The sequence below is a fragment of the Cnephaeus nilssonii genome, assembly GCF_951640355.1.
Source record: "Cnephaeus nilssonii genome assembly, chromosome: 17".
NCBI classification, from domain to species: Eukaryota; Metazoa; Chordata; class Mammalia; order Chiroptera; family Vespertilionidae; genus Cnephaeus; species Cnephaeus nilssonii.
The window spans coordinates 8464484-8480641 of NC_137088.1; the positions used below are offsets into that span (position 1 = coordinate 8464484).

Below are 16158 nucleotides of genomic sequence, written 5' to 3' on the forward strand. Positions count from 1 at the left end.
CTGAGAGGGGGAGATGGAGAGGCTGGTTCTCGACACTGGATGCGGGGCGTAGAGGAGGGACCCAGGGCCACTGGAATGTGTCTGGGGCTTGAATCAGCCTGAGCCGCACCGCGGTCTTGTCTAGCTCAGCTGTGGAGCCTCAGAGGCCCCACGGGGACAGTGGCCAAGCCACACCCACGGCTCTACCAGGTCTCACCTGTCAGTGTGGGAACCTGAGCGCCCAGGTCGGCGGCACCTGACTGGGGCGCAGCCAGGGAGAAGCCTCACGTGAGGCCTCTTTGATTGTCCTTGCCCCTCCCCCTCCCACCTCGTGGCTCTGGGCAGGGTGTTCTCATCTGGGAAGGGCAAGTCCAGCCCACCTGCTGCCACTTGCCCAGGGCTGGGGACGGCCCCCTCAGGCCCCAGGGACAGGTGGTGCTGCTCAGGAGGGGCCCTGGGCGTTAACCTGGTCGGTCCAGGCTGCCCCCTCCCCCACCTGGGGTAGATCCCTCAGGGCCCCAGTCCTTGGCCCCTTTGACAGCTCCTCCTTCCCTTCAGAATCCTGCTCCCAGGCTCCCCTGGGCCTCTCCCCGGGAGCCTCAGCAGGGAAGGTGGAGGCTCTGCGGTGCCACCTTCTGTCTGTACTCCCACCCCCACCCCTGCCCTCCGTTTCCCTCTGGCTGTGCCAGGAGCTCCCTGAGAGCAGGAGCAAGTCTGATGGCCGAGGGGCGGGCGTGCTGTCGCCACTCACGGGTGGCCGGCCGGCTCAGTGGATGGTGGCCTGGGACTTCTTGGAGCTCAGGGGCTGAGTCTGCCTCCCCTGGACCCCGTGCCCGGGGCAGAGCTGTTTGACGTGTTGAACTGAGAGAGGCACCGCTAAGGCACACGTTTATTAGCGCTTATTGTGTGCCGGCTGCTCCTCTAGCACTGGACACTTTTAAATTCGGTGACTCCTGAAGAGAGAGTCTGGCGGGCATGGAGGGGACCTGGAGTAACCAAGCTGGGTGCTGACGGGAGGAGCCAGCAGACGCCACGGGGACCCCTGGCCCACAGCTCCCCAGTTAAGCTCTCGAGGTTGCCCGTAGAACCTGTAAGTGAACCAGTTGTCTTTATGCCCACCTCTGGCCCAAGCAAGGACTGAATGCCCGGGCTGAGCTCTGCAAGGTGCCAGCTAATCAGTTTACCCCAAAATGTGCAAACTAGATTTACTATGCCTGATGGGACTTCCCCCCCACTTCTCTCTTATGTACAATGTTTTTATCTCTGTGGACCAAAATCAACCCATGGTTACACGTCCCTTGTGCAGAAGTAAACAGCAAGCTAATAACCAGTGAAATGTCTCTGAGTTGTTCTTTGACACCTATAGCAGCCCTGGGTGGGGTGGGGGGATTCCTATTATTGTCCCCATTTTATGGACAAGGATACGCAGGCTCAGGGAGGTTAAGTAACCTGCCCAAGGCCACGCAGTTGGTGAGTGAGGAAAGAGACCTGCCCCTCACACCCCCACCTGTTCAGACCCTGTGGCCGGATGCCCCTTCCTCTCTCAGACCCAGCCCTGAGCAGGAAGGGTAGCAAAACCACCCTTGTGCGGTCAGTGCGTGAGCCACGCCACGCTACACTCCCTGAGTCGACCCCCACTGATCCGTCCATCCCTGAGGATGGCTGGCCCCATGCCTGCTTCTCCCTCCCGGGGACTCCCCTGGGGGCCAGAGCCTGCACCCCACATGCTCAGATCACCCGCTGGGCTCCCCTTCGCCTGCAGCTGAAGGTCCCAACTACTCGGCCTGGTGTTCTGACTCTGCATTGGGTCCATTCCCCATGTCCCACGGCCCCTTCCCGGCCCAGGCCCTCTCTCGCTCTGTCCGGCCATCAGAATTGCCCTTCCTCCTGACGGCCGTCACTGGCCCTTGCTGGGGACCTCTGGCCCGTGTCACCCCATGCAGGGTCAGCTCCCTGACTGAGGGTTCAGCGCGGAGTCCCTCCACAGCCGTGTCCCTGAGGAAGGCCCTGAGCAAACGGGGTCCCAAGAGCCCCACGTGGCTTCCCCTGTGGGGGAGGGGGGGCGCGGGGGAGTTCACAGTCTGTGCTCCCAAGTTTGTGAGCCACTGCACACGTGACACAGGGACTGGTCTTGGTGTGTGGTAGCATGCGTCTACACCCACACACATACCTGTGTGCAACAGGCCTGTGTGGAGGGGCCTGCGTGTGCAGCCGGCCCCGTCTGGGTGTGCGTGTCTGGGTGCGCGTGTGTACACCTGCGACGGGTGCTCCCATCTGGGAAGGTGTGCGTCCGCATCTGTGTGTGGGCCTGCGTGTGCACAGGGGTGGCCAGGGTGGCCAGGACAGGCCTGGGGTCTCTCCTGCAGCAGTCCCCCTGCTGTGGCGAGGAAGGGGCACCGTGCCTTCACCTGGACTCCTGCCCCAGCTCCAGCCCAGCCCCACCACCGCCCTCGGCCACCAGCAGCCGCTGGAAGCAAATCGAGGTGCCTCATGGAGCAGCTGGCGGGGGGTGGTCCTGCCCAGCCGCGGGGCGGGCATGCCGGGCCTGCTGCACAGAGGCCCCTGCTTTCGGAGGCAGGCAGGCCAGGGTTCAAAATCAGCTCCGCTTCCTTCTGCGAGCCTCGGTTTCCCCAAGTGTAACACAGGGTGACAACCCCTGGGTTACGAGAGGACTGGATGGGCTCAGGTTTCCACAGTAGGTGCTCACGCACTGGGAGCGGCAGCGATTATGAACAAAGTCATTATTATTACAAGTCCGAGGGTCTGCATCTAAGGGAGAGCCCTGAGGAGCGGGCCAACAGGTGGCTGAGAGCATCGTGCTCCCACATCTGCAGAGGGTGGGGAGGCCACAGATGGAGTCCTGGGGGACGGGGGTATAGGGATGCCCTGGTGAGGGGTGGGGTGCGGTTGTGGGGGGGGGGTGGCCTGGGGGATGCGTCCAGCCTGGAGCCCGAGGGCTCTTCTGTGCATATGAAGTCACGTGGGCGCGCAGGGGCTCCTGCTGGGCCCCAGGACAAGGGCGATGAGCACCCGTCTGAGAGACGGCATCTGTCCACAGCCAGCTTGTCCCAGAGCGTCAGGGCCGAGCAGGCTGCTGGGCCTCTCCCTGCGGCAGCCATGCCTGCACCGGGGCTTCTACCTTACCCTCCTGGCCTGTCACCTCGGGGAGCCCCTCCCAGGAGCAGGGCTGAGCTGGCTGCCCCATCCGGCCAGAGCGACACCGGCCGCCATCCTAGCGCTTGTCCTCCTTCTGCTGCCGCAAGGCCTTCAGGAAGACCCCTTTCACCTGGCCCAGGGTCTCGTGGTACATCCGGAAGTCCTCCTCCTTCCCCCGCAGGGCGTTGTCCAGGGCAGCTTTCAGCATCTCGTTCTCCTCTGCCTGGATGGCCAGCCTGGACCCCATGGAGAGAGGGCTCAGTGAGGCCCGCGCCGGGGTGCACGGGTGTGCGCACAGAGGACCCTGGGACGGGACCTGCTAGCACAGCTGCCCTTCGGGCGCAGGCTCCCTCTGACCCGTCCCATCCTCCCACAGACCCGTGGGGGGAACACCACGTGGGCTTCCTCTCTGGGCCCTTCCAGAGCCCTGGGCCTGGCACCAGGTAGCTCCCCAAAAGGGTGGCTGCCTCAAGGATGGAACTCATTTGTAGAGGTGCCCCCTCCTTCCTTTCCCATCACTGCATTTGGCCTGGAAAGGCTTAACTGAGCCAGAAAAGTGGGTTTGGCAACCCATGCTTAACAAAACTTCTCTTGGGACTTTGGGGTTATCAGGGTCACCGCTGAGTCTCTCCACCTCCTGATGGCCAGTCGCTGAATTACAGGCCTCCCGCCCACGGCTCGGCAGGGCCAGCCTTCTGGACAAGCAGACGTCAAAGGGGAGGGACGTGACCCTTCTGCCCATGTAAGCACCTCCCCCCAGACCATGCCACACTCCGGGAGCCAGGGCAGGGCACCTGGTGGTCATCTCCTCCATCTGGGATTCCACGGGCATGCTGGAGAGCTGGGTGAAAGACGGGTCCTTCTTCTCTCTCCCATTTGGGTTGTGCCTGGCGTTAGAGGTGGGCAGACCTGTGGGGCAGCAGCATCCACTCTCTGTGACGAGGCCATGGCCCTGTGTGAACACTCTCCTTCTCCACCCCCGACTGTCCACTTCCTGCTTTGCCACTTGTTGAAACATTAGAATTCCTTCAAGGTGCCGGCAAGGCCTGCCTCCCTCCGGAAGCCCTCCCTGATACCTGCGCTGCATTCCCCTGGACACTGGCTTTGGCCTCTGCTATAGCCCCGGCTTTGTACCAAGGTGGTTCCTCTAGTTCCTCTGTCCATCTTTGTACTTTACACGTTTCTGGAAGGCAGTGGGGCCTGAGACCTGGCCTGCGGGCTGAGCCTGAGTCTAGGCAGTCACTTCATCTGATGCCCTCCTACCACTGGGTCCCCTCCTCTAGGGCCCTCCCGGCCAGCAGCTCCATCCATCCATACATACAGAGGGTCCAGGGTGGCTGGGATCAGGGACCATGGCTGGGCTCACAAAGAGAAATCAAAGCCCAGCTGGTGGGGAGCTTGGGCACCATCAACAGCATCAGAAAACCTCTGTGCTGACAAGGCCCTCAGGCTGTGGGCGATGGGCTCAGGGGAAATCACCTGGCATCAGCAGACCTGGCTTTCACCCCCTGCTGTGTGGCCTCAGGTAAACCATCAACCTCTCTGAGCTGCTTTCCTCACCTGTAAAATGAGGACAATGGTTCTCGCCTCTAGAACTTCGTGAGGCCTGAGTGAATGCACACGTGTGGGTCGGACCACCTCCTCAGCACCCACGGCTTCTCTGACGTCACCTCATAGTCCCTGCCCTCACTTGCTCCAGCTTCACGGCCTCCTTGTGGTTCCTCCAGGCCTCCAGCTGAGCTCCCAGCGGGGTGCATATTCAGAGTACCCATGTGCCTCCTCCCACTCCCACCATCTCTGCTGGTCGCCCCATAGAGAGCAGCTGCTCCCTCTGCCTCAAGCCACAGCACCTAACCCTGCATGTCTTTTACTGCTTTGTTTCTCGTCTCCCTTCTTCACTGGACTGAAACTGTCATGAGGGGCCAAACCCCAGGATCAGGGCTCCTCCCTTTACTGACTGGGGGCTGCCCTGCCCGTGCCACAGGCCAGCGGGTGGCAGAGGCCACGGGGGCACTTTCTCCCCGGCAGCGGCCCCTCACGGTCTGGCCAGGATCAAAGCAGTGTGTTTAGCCCTCCTAGGCTGGGAGCCTGGCTGCTCAGCGGGAGGTGAGCTTCAGGCCCAGAGACACCACATCCTGGGGGGCCTGTTCCTGAGGGCCCAGGGGGTCAGCAAGGCTAAGAGCCAGGACCTTCCTCAGCCTGGGTCCTCAGCAGCACCTGAAGGCCCGAGCCCCGGGCCTGGCTGGCGAGAGCGGGGAGAAGGGCACACTCCCCTCTGTGTCCCCGTCCTGATCCCGTCTGGGCTGGCACCAAAGGTCTGAGGATCCTGGGCTGGGGGACGGAGGGGGAAGGACTGGGGTGTTGAGAGGCAGGGCAGTGGGGACAGAGCCTCGAGGGGTTGGGATGGGATGTCCGAGGGAGGCAGGCCCAGCCCTCCACACTGGACTCTCTCCCCCGCCTCCCCCCAGGAGTCAGCCACCCCAGAAAGGCTTCCTGCACCCCCAGCTCGGCCCAGCCCCACGAGACGCTAACGCTGCTGGCTGGAAGCTGTCCCTCGAGAAGCACTGTGTCAGAGCCATAGACCTTTTGGTTTAGGGCCGTGGTCGGCAAACCGCGGCTCACGAGCCACATGCAGCTCTTTGGCCCCTTGAGTGTGGCTCTTCCACAAAATACCACGGCCTGGGCGAGTCTATTTTGAAGAAGTGGCGTTAGAAGAAGTTTAAGTTTAAAAAATTTGGCTCTCAAAAGAAATTACAATCGTTGTACTGTTGATATTTGGCTCTGTTGACTAATGAGTTTGCCGACCACTGGTTTAGGACAATAAACGCCCTCCACAGCCGGGTGTGGTCCTAGGAGAGGACCTGGCCAAGGCCATGGAAGCAGAAGTGACACAGCAACCTCAGGTTCGCTCCCTGCAAGGCGAGGAGCAGGCTGAACCCTTCCCTTCTCCCCTCCGTGCTGCTGGCGGGAAGCGACCTTAGGCCATGAGAGGGAAGCTGAGTGTGGGGATGGTGGGGCACGGGACAGGAGCCCCCAGGCCTAGGAGAGGCCCTTCGCGGAGCTGATGACTGCTGGGGGCAGAACGGGTCCTCTGCTGGTCGGCCTGCTGCTCTGGCTCCCAGCAGGCCAGCTCTGCCCCACGCCCACGTCAGCTCAGGACAGAGGGCTGAGGGCTGGGGTGGGGTGGTGGCTGAGGGCATCCAGCCAGGGCACTGCCACCTTCCGCTAAGGGCTCACAGGTGAGCTGGGCCAGGGCCACCTGGGGCGAAGGCACTCTGGGGCTCCTGGGTCTGCCTGGGAGGCCGGGGGGGAGAGGACAGGGGGCAGCAGGGACAGGCAGAGCCCACCCTGATGGAGCCTCTGCTTCCCACATTCTCCTCTCCGGGCTGCTGGCTGGCTCCTCCATTAGCCGCCAGGCTTCCCCGCCCCGCCCTGGGCCCCGGGGCCAGCCCTACCTGTTTTGCTCCTGGAGGCTGATCTCTGAGAGGCCGTCCTCCCGGGCTCCAGGTGCATCCTCCCCAGGTGCTGCTCCAGCACCACGCTGCGCTGCCGCTCCTCCTGCAGCCTCCTCTGGGCCTCCAGAAGCCGGCCGTCCCGCTCCTCCACCCTGGGGGCGAGACGAGGGGCTGCCGCACTCCCTGGCTCCCAGAGAGGTGACGGGCTCTTCTTTACTTCTGATGCAGTAACACAGGAACGTGCGTTTAAAACCCCTATCGCTCCCTCCGAGGCGGAGAAGGGGAACATCTGCACCTCCTCACTCCCAATGCCCGCTCGCCAGCAGCAACCACCTTGAACACATCTAGCTGCTGCTTTGACTACTTACTGCCTTGTTTCCACAGATGCTTATGCGGCTATGTTTTGTGTTTTATTTCTTCAGAGAGAGAGAGGGAGGGAGGGAGGGAGAGAGAGAGAGACTTGTTGTTCCACTTGTTTATGCGTTTACTGGGTGCTTCTTCTTATGAGCCCTGACCGGGGATTGAACCACAACCTCGGCGGCGTATCAGGGCGACCCTCTCGCCAACTGAGTTACCCAGCCAGGGCTGTGCCTCTCCTTTTAAGGTTTAAATATAATCGTTTGACTTCCGGCTGTGCAACATGAGAATTTAGTTTTACTTCAATTCCCTCCTCTTAGGACCGAGCGAGCGTCACCTCTCCACCTCCCCTGTCTTGGCTGAATCAATATGAGGTGGTGTATTGGTTTCCTGTTGCTGCTGTAACAAATGGTCCGCAAACGTAACAGCTTAAAACGACACGAGTTTATTATCTCACAGTTCTGTTAGCCAGAGGGTTCGGCAGGTTCTGTTGGTGTCTCTGCTCCAGGTTCCACGAGCCAGAACCAAGGTGCTGGCGGACCTGGGCTGGTCCCTGGAGGTCCTGGGGGAGTATCCGCTGCCCGGTTCATTGGGGTTGTTGGACAAAGTCAGTTCCAATGGAGGGACTGAGCTCCCGTCTCCTGCTGGTTGCTGGCGGGGTCATTACCTTTGAGAGGCCACGTGGCCCCTCCCCCTTCTAAGCCGGCCGGATACTCTCATCACGCGCTGCATCTCTGGGGCTTCTCCTCTCTCCGACAGACCCAGCTGGAGCAATGTCTCTGCTTTTAATGGCTCAAGTGATTACACTGGGCCCTCTGGTAATCCAGGATAATGTTCCTATGTTGGGGTCCATAACAATAATGACATTTGCAAAGTCCCTTTGGCCCCAGAGGGGGACCCAATCCTGTCCACCCCAGGGGGTTGCATTAGAAATGTCATGGTTACATTTCCTTTCTTAATTGTTGCTTCTCTTGGGTTTAGTGATTGCCTTCTGTTTATTATCATTTATGGCTATTACTATTGTTATCTTCTACGTGCCTGGCATGAATTCGTGGGCCTGGAAGGCCTTGCTATTTGGTTATTTCTCATGAAGCACTTGTTTGACCTCACTGGGGCTGGGGTAAGTCCTTCCTGAGGCCAGGTGTGGTGGCACTGGCGACTTTGGTGACACTCAAGGCTCCGCTGGAAGGCCGGGACGCCCTGAGATTGAGGCAGGCAAAGGTTACAGACACACACGCACATCAGAGTGGCCGCCGGGAAATTCTCAGGGTTGGAGGAACTGGTCTTTGCACCCTTGTGACGAGTCAAGAAGGAACTGAATGGTGACAATTTTGAAAAGTACAAACTACTAACACCAAACAGTACACAAACACGGTCTACAGCCTCTTAACACAACTTGTTCAAGCATGTTCCTTGAAACTTTATTTGCAAAAGCAAAAAAAAAAACCTCAAACAACCTAAAGGTCCATGAACAGGGGAAAGAGAATAAGTGGTAACTAACGTATTCATACCAGGGAGTTTGATGGAATCTGAGAGAGCTGTGCTGGTCAGCATAATGCTCATGTGTAGCTAAATGAACATCAGACAGAATTAAAAACTCAGTTCCCCAGTCACACTGGCCACATGTAAGTGGTCAAACCACACGTGACTAATTGCTTCTTCTTTGATCAGTAGCTGAGCTGAGGAGATTAGACTCTCATTTGTCAATGGCTTTGGTCCTAGCAGCTCCCCAACACCATGTGCACCAACCTCATGAAACTCCAGATATTTTTAAAGACCCGCCCTTTTTACTTCGTAATTGTTTTTCATTCTTTTTCGAACGTTTGACCAAATGGACTGAATGGCAATGGGAAGTGATGACTAGAATGTTTTGATGTTAAAAATTTTGCTTTCACGAGGACTGTAACTGTTGGGATAGGGATAAAGAATACTCAGATGAGGAGGTTCCCCCTACCCAGGAATGAATTTAATACAAATGATACAAGATCTCTAGGAAGATCAATATTACACATTATATACATAATACCATATACATAATTTGCCATTATTTGTGAACATTTTAAATGTGCATATTCTTTGATTCAGAGATCCCACTATTAGAAGTTTATAACATGGATATACTCTTACAAACATGTAAAGATGTGCCTAGTGCGAGTCCACCTTTTAATTAATTATATATGTGTGTGCATCTACAGATACACATATACACACATATATATATACAAAAATATTTTTGGATGTACAAAAATACATTTTGAAAGTTCTAACAGATCTTTTCTTTTTACTGTCACTTTTCTTTTTCTTTTTTTAAAAATATATTTTTTTATTGATTTCAGAGAGGAAGGAAGAGGGAGGGAGAGGGAGAGAGAAACACCCATGATGAGAGAGAATCATGGATCGGCTGCCTCCTGCATGCCCCCTACTGGGGATCGAGCCCGAAACCAGACACGTGCCCTTGACTGGGAATAAAACTCGGGACCCTTCAGTCCGCAGGCCAACGCTCTATCCACTGAGCCAAACCGGCTAGGGCCTAACAGATCTTTCCTGTGAGGAATGGGGAATGGGGGTGGTGGTGTGGGTTGGAAAAGGAGTCTCTTTGCAATAAGTTATATCTCTGTCACAGTAAAACTTCCAATCTCATAAGCCAGGGTGAGAGCAGAAGACGTGAACTTGGGCTCAGACAAGGCAGCAAGCTGTGAGCAGAGAGTTCTCTGCATAGTTCTGGACTGAGACACTCTCCTTCTGCAAGCCAGGGAAGTGGTAAGGACGCTCGCAGTCTACCAGGGCCTCAGTGGGGGACAGAGCACTGATCATGAGGAAATTGAAAACAAGGCCAGCACTTGTGTGCTCAGGAAGCCCCAAACCAATAAATTAGCATAAATGACCAAGCAGAGACCACTGAAACCCCAAGAGCGCCACAGGAACAACAGCAGCGCCGTGCTGGAGGCGCACTTTCACGACCTAAGAACTGCCACAAGCCATTACGCGTGGAGCGGTTTCTGCTGCGGAAGCAGTTAACTGAGTCACCTTGGTTCACAAAACCCCCAACACTCAGGTGCGACTCCAAGGAAATGGGAGAGAAAGCCTGAATGGGTGTATTTCTCCCATTGCATTTCCATGATAGAAAAAGAATTACTGTCACTTTTCTCACAGACCTGAGCATGTCTGAAAATCAGATCCTCCCTGCGTACTGCAGGAAAAGTCAACAATGAACGCTGATCACTTCCCGCCGCTAAGGTGGTGGCCATCCATTGACCACTTCCCAGCACCCCTTGCTCCTTTGGTAACGATATTCTCTTTTTCTCTCTCTTTTTAAAAAAAATATATTTTATTGATTTTTTACAGAGAGGAAGGGAGAGGGATAGAGAGTTAGAAACATCGATGAGAGAGAAACATCGATCAGCTGCCTCCGGCACACTCCCTACTGGGGCTGTGTCTGCAACCAAGGTACATGCCCTTGACCGGAATCGAAACTGGGACCCTTGAGTCCGCAGGCCAACGCTCTATCCACTGAGCCAAATCGGTCAGGGATTCTCTTTTTCTCTTTAACACGCTGCCCCTCCTCCAGCTGTGAGTACCTGGAGGTACTTCCAGTCAAGATGCCTGGCCCATGTCCAGGGAGGGACACAAGAGTGACCTAGGCTAGCTAGACCAGGGGTCCTCAAACTTTTTAAACAGGGGGCCAGTTCACTGTCCCTCAGACCGTTGGAGGGCCGGACTATAGTTTAAAAAAAAACTATGAACAAGTTCCTATGCACACTGCACATATCTTATTTTGAAGTAAAAAAACAAAACGGCAAAAACACCCACATGTGGCCTGCGGGCCGTAGTTTGAGGATGCCTGAAGACCTTCCCCCCCAGAACCCACGGGCACTAGAACTGAAAGCCATCGGGCCTTCGTTCCAGCAGCCAAGAGGAGACCACCCCAGGTCCCTGCTACCAAGATTCCTGGACCTTCTCGAGCTTCTCTCCTGCTCTGTGCCTGGAGTCTGCCAGCACCCTCCAAATGCCTGCCTTTCCCTTCGCTTGGCCAGAATCGGTTTCTGTCGCCTGTCACCAAAGCGCCCTCAATGACATGTGATACGGCCTGTTAGGGTGGAAACTCAGTGATGTCCTTTATAGTCGCACTGTGGAGGTCACATGGGTAGGCCATGTGTTGGCCAGGGCACCCGCATTTCTTGCCAAAGGGTCACTTGAGTGAGGAGCACTGATTTATCTGAATGGAAACCTGTCAACAACCCCTTGGAGAAAACCGTGCCTCCTGGTCCACTGCCTCGGGCCACACGCTCCCCTCGCCTCCCCAGAGAGGTCCCAGCTCGGAGCTCCCAGCTGCTCTCTTTCCCTCTGTAATCCCGGACACCAGTCTAGCCTCCGATGGCGCCCAGATAGCACCACACTCACCGTAGATTTTAACCACTGGTGGTCGATGGACTGATTTCACTACCCCAGGGAGCCTCTCCCTGAGACCCCCACCTGGGGTCCACCTGCCTGCAACATCCTCGTAGGACAGGGCAAACCAGTGCGACGACAGGGCCCCAAGGGTGTGGGCACTGGGTGTGGGGACCTGAGCTGTGTCTGGGAATGAGAGCCCAAACTCCCCAGTCACGTGGACCCAGTCACAGACGAGGCCTGGCCAGGCTGTGCACCCCCGACCCAGGTAGGCCCGTGAAAGGGAGTCCCGGAGCCCAGGTGTTACCGTTTCTGCAGGACTGTGACAAACTCGGTGAGCCGGTTGCGTTCCACCTCGGTGGCCTGCCAGAGAGCCTTGAGCTCTGTCACCTGGGCCTGCCAGCCCTTGTGTTCTGGGGAGTCCAAGAACCTGGGGACCAGGACAAAGGCAGGATGAGGTCATTTGAGGGGTTACCTGAAGACATACTATGATGGTGGCAGAGTTGATGGATATTCAGGGGTCCTCAGAGATGGCCAGAGAGGAGGAAGCCACCCCAGTCCCCGCTGGCCCCTGGTCTTCCACCCCTGGCTGCTCCTCAGCCACCATTCTTGGCCCTGCTCAGGTCTCCAGGCCTCACGGAGCCGGCTCCACACCAGGCCCCCCCAGGCCCCACCAGGGCACCTCTGTTCATCCAATCCCCCATAGGGGCCTGGAATAAGCCTGGCGGCCACAGTAGTTGGCTTTTGGGGACCTGGGGTGTTCTGGGTACCTGTGTGGCCTGGGGCCTAGCCTCCCTGCCCAATGCCAGCCTGCCCCAGCCCTCTCACACACCCTGACTTGGTCCCAAGCCCAGCCCACTCTGCCAGAGCCCGGACAGGTGGCTTTGTGAGCGGGTCCGTTTTCTCCAGCCCTGATCCGGACCATCACTGCTTCCCATCTTTCCACTGGGCCTGCCTACCAGCCCTCCCCCGTGGCCGGGGTCAGGACAGAAGGTAAGCTCGGCCTCACCCCAACCCCCCAGAGGCCACGTGCCTTCACCTTTCCCAGTGAGACCCTGGTGACCCTGGCTGTGCCCAGCATCACAGGACACAGGCCAGCCCAGAGGCTGGCGCTCTGTGGTCTTGGGCAGGTTCTTCCCTCTCTGGGTCCTGGTGGTCCCTCTGCACAGGGTGGGGGGTCCCTGAAGACGCAGGCTCCATGCTCTGACCAAGGCCTTGCTGCTCTGCTCAGGGTGTGGTCTCCGAGTCGGCAGCCGGGGCATCGCCTGCGAGCTGGTTGGAAGTGCAGGATCCCAGTCTCTGGCCCAGACCGCCTCGGACTCAGAACCCACATCTAACCTGGCAGGGCCCAGCTGATCCTGTGAGCACCACCGTTTGGAAAGCCCTACTCTAGCTACCTCCTTGATCTCCCATGTGGGGGAGCACCCTGCCTTACTCCAGGCACCCCGCCAGTCTCCACGCCATCCCTGATAGAAACCTTCTCTGGGTCACTCACGTCCCACGCACACCCGTCCTGCCACTGATGGGAAGGGACTGCAAGCTCCCTGAAGGGAGGGCCCGCACGTGGTCAGGTTCAGCAAACATTTGCATTTTTGAAGAAACCAGCAGGCTGGGCGGCCCAGGAGCACACGGGTCCCTGCATCCCTGGGACATGCCAAGGTCGCAGCCACACAGGCCTGGAAGGGACCTCGGGAAGTCATCCTGTCCACCTCCCTGATCCTGCTACTGTGGCTACAGCCTCGGAGACAGAGCCTGTCCTTCTCTGGGGCAGGAGGAGAACTGTGTGGGGAGCCCCCTGGCTCCAAGTTGGCCCCCTCCCCCCAGGTACCCCGTGACTCCAGGCTGCCGAGCGGGGCAGCTGCAGGGCTGGCCTTGGCCATGGTCCCCGTGCTGCCAGATGCCAGGCCAGGAGTGTCTCGGGCACTTCCTGGGAAACGGAAGCCCTGAGAGGACCAAATTGCCCAGCAAGCCAAAGGTGGGCCTAGAGACCCTCTCAGCGGCTCGGACCGGAACCTGACCTGACCTGCCTGAGGGGTGGGGTGGGGGAGGGGCTGGCAGCAGGGGCATGGTTCCAGGGGACAGTGGGCAGGGCTCAGAGGCAGGACAAAGCCACCCTTTGTCCGTGAGCAGGCAGGAAGAACAAAGAGCCCATCTGAGAACAAGGCTGGATTCTATCACCGAGGAGGAGGAGGGGAAGGAGGGGCTGACAGGGCCCTAAAGAGGGAAGGCATATGATGGAAATTCCCCCCCAGAGGCTGAGTCTCAGCGGGCAGGAGAAGACAAGGGGAGGGGCTGGGCCCTGGGCCCTGGGCCCTGCAAGATTCCTGTTCTCGCTGCAGGAGCAGGGGCACTGGACTGCGAGTCAGAGGCCAGGACTGGTTCCAAGCCTCTCACCTTGGACAAGGCGCTCCAGGTCCTCCCTGCCCTCCATGTCCTTATGTCGCCTTGGGAGAGTTCCCAGACTTGGCCTGGCCTCGGTTTCCCCTCCTTTTCACGGGACGGCAATCCCGGCTGAGTCAAGGATGGGCAGGACTGGGAGGGCCCGGGGATGCTGGCTTCTTACCTGGGTGAGGCCCCGTGAGGACTGGGCGGGGAAGGCCACGTGGGAGCAGATTCCACGAGTGTGTGGCCCATGCTGGTCACCGAGCTGTGTGGAGGCAGAAGGGGCTTGTCACGGGGGGGGGGGGGGGGGGGGGGCGGGGCAGGCTGGCCCTGCGGGGCCTCACCGGCTGGGCGGGGAGCAGGGGCTAGCAGGGCCCGGAGCCCCGAGGAGGTGGACAGTGCTGGCCCTCGCAGCAGCCAGTGACCTGCCTGCTCTCCTTTGGAGAGAGCTCTTGCTCAAAACGAGAAAACGGGAGACATCAGAGCCTCGAACCATCGAGCACAGGTCTGTGCTGTGGGTTCTAGAAGCAGGTGAGTCCCGAGAGGACGGTGCAGGGAGCTGCACCCGCAGGCTCCGGACGTGACGGGGCCTGGGCCTCAGTGCCCTTCAGGCAGATGCGGGGCCAGCGGGGCAGGAGAGGCCCACGTGCTGGGAGGGCGCCGCCACAGCCATCGCCAGATTCCCAGCAGAGGCAGCAGCAGCCTCCTTTCCTCTGAATCCCTACCATTCACTCCCCCCCCCCCCGCCCCGCCCCCAGTCCACGGCCCGCTCACCGAGGGGATCTGAGCCTGCCGCGATCGCCCGCCGAGGCCGAGGCCGGGGACTTGGCCAGGCCCGGGTCCTCCGGGACCTCGGTGGAGGCGGGGTTGACCTCGGACCGACTGGACCCCTCGCTCACGCCTTTATTCCGATGATACTGCAGGGAACAGACACGGGATCGATTCTCAGGGTTTGGCTCCGGGGCCCGGGCCGGCAGGAGGGGGCCTTGGCTTGGTTCCGGGCCTTTCAGGGGACGTGAAAGAGGCTTCTTTTCAGGAGTGAGACGCGAGGCCTGTTTGGTGCCGGCGCTCCTTGCATGATAATGACATTGAATAATGCCTCTCTTCAGAAGGCAGCTGCCCCCGGTGCGAGGCCGGACTGGGCCGGAGAGCTGTTCCACATTCTGGTCCCAAAGGGACGCACGGCCGGCGGGTGATCAGAGGCTGACGTCCTGAGGGGGCCCCTCGCTCTCGGCCACCCCACCCTCGCCGCCAGCTGGAGACTCTTGGAACTTCCAGACACCTGCAGCCAGAGAGGCAGCCGGGCCCCATCCCTCCCCGCCCCTCCCTCCTCTGGATAGCGGGGGGGCCTGCCTGAAGGAGCCCAGCAGGAGGTCAGCAAGGAGTGGGCAGCCCCACCCGTTCTGAGAAAACTTGTCTGGTGGGCAGTGCTTGCCCCCAGCCGGCTGGTGACCTTTGAGGGAAGGGTCAGCCCTCAGCCCCCGTTTGCGGTGGGGATGCTGGAACACCCTGTGCGCCCTTCAGACTTCACTCCCCAGTGAGCCTGGGCGAGAGGCAGGGCGAGGACCGCGAGGAGCTGCCCCCACTCACTACCACACATACTGTCCCCAAGCCTTCCTCCTGCCGCTGGCTCTCCCTCCGCCCGGGGCTTCACCACAGCCGGTCCTGTGGCCCAGGCCGCCCTGCCTCTGGAGAGGAATGGCCACAGGACAAACCGCCCACACCTGCCAGCACCAGCCGGGGGCTGAGGGCAGGGATGCTCTGAGACACACCTCTGGCTGCGCCGGTCAAGCTGGCTGAGGGGCTCCCGTCACCGGGAAACCTGTGTGGATGTCCAGGAATCCTCCCCAGCGGCCACCACAGCCCCTGCCCCCAGCACCCTCAGCACCACAGGAGGGGGCCACAGAGCCCTCGTGCCTGACTCCTAGCAGCCCAGGCCGCACCCGCAAGCGGTCGGCCCAGGCAGCGTATCTTCCGGAGCTCACGCCTGAGATGCGTTTACTGAGCATCTGCCGCGATGATGCTACTATGGTCTATGTCTCCTCAAGGGGAGAAAACTGGAAAATGATGGCGCAGTGTGACGGGTTTGGCTTGGGGATGCACAGGGCGTTCGGAGGGTGCCCAGGAGGGGTACATAACAGAGAACGGGGGGCCCTTGAGCTTCCCAGAGGGGCTCATACTAGGTAAGACCTAAAGGCTGAGAGGCAGCTGGCCAGGCAGGGTGTGGGGGAGGAAAGGGAAGGCGTGAGCTTCAGGCATGCGCACAGGCCTGGGGTGGGCAGAGAGCAGGGCCGCATGAGCAGCTGAATGGCATCGCTGTGGCCAGAGCGTGCAGGGACAGGAGGGGTGAAGAGAAGGCGCAGGAGGGGTGGCAGCAAGAGCTGGTCACACGGTGCCCTGCCAGCTGGCTGAGGAAGTGTGGCTTCCTGCTCCTGGACTG

The 16158-nt window shown here is 59.3% G+C and overlaps 1 protein-coding gene across 1 annotated transcript in view; it reads right to left on the reverse strand.

Moving 5' to 3' along the window:
• Nucleotides 1-3211: 3211 nt before the first annotated feature.
• Nucleotides 3212-16158, reverse strand: part of CCDC13 (coiled-coil domain containing 13) — a gene marked incomplete at its 3' end in the record, with an annotated part of 29264 nt that continues 16317 nt past the window's right edge. The window contains exons 10-15 of the mRNA XM_079795582.1: nt 14493-14635; nt 13900-13983; nt 11644-11766; nt 6591-6742; nt 3930-4044; nt 3212-3371 (exon numbers count right to left, since the gene is read on the reverse strand). Coding sequence (XP_079651708.1) covers nt 3212-3371; nt 3930-4044; nt 6591-6742; nt 11644-11766; nt 13900-13983; nt 14493-14635 — 777 coding nt within the window. The remainder of the gene's footprint in view (nt 3372-3929; nt 4045-6590; nt 6743-11643; nt 11767-13899; nt 13984-14492; nt 14636-16158) is intronic.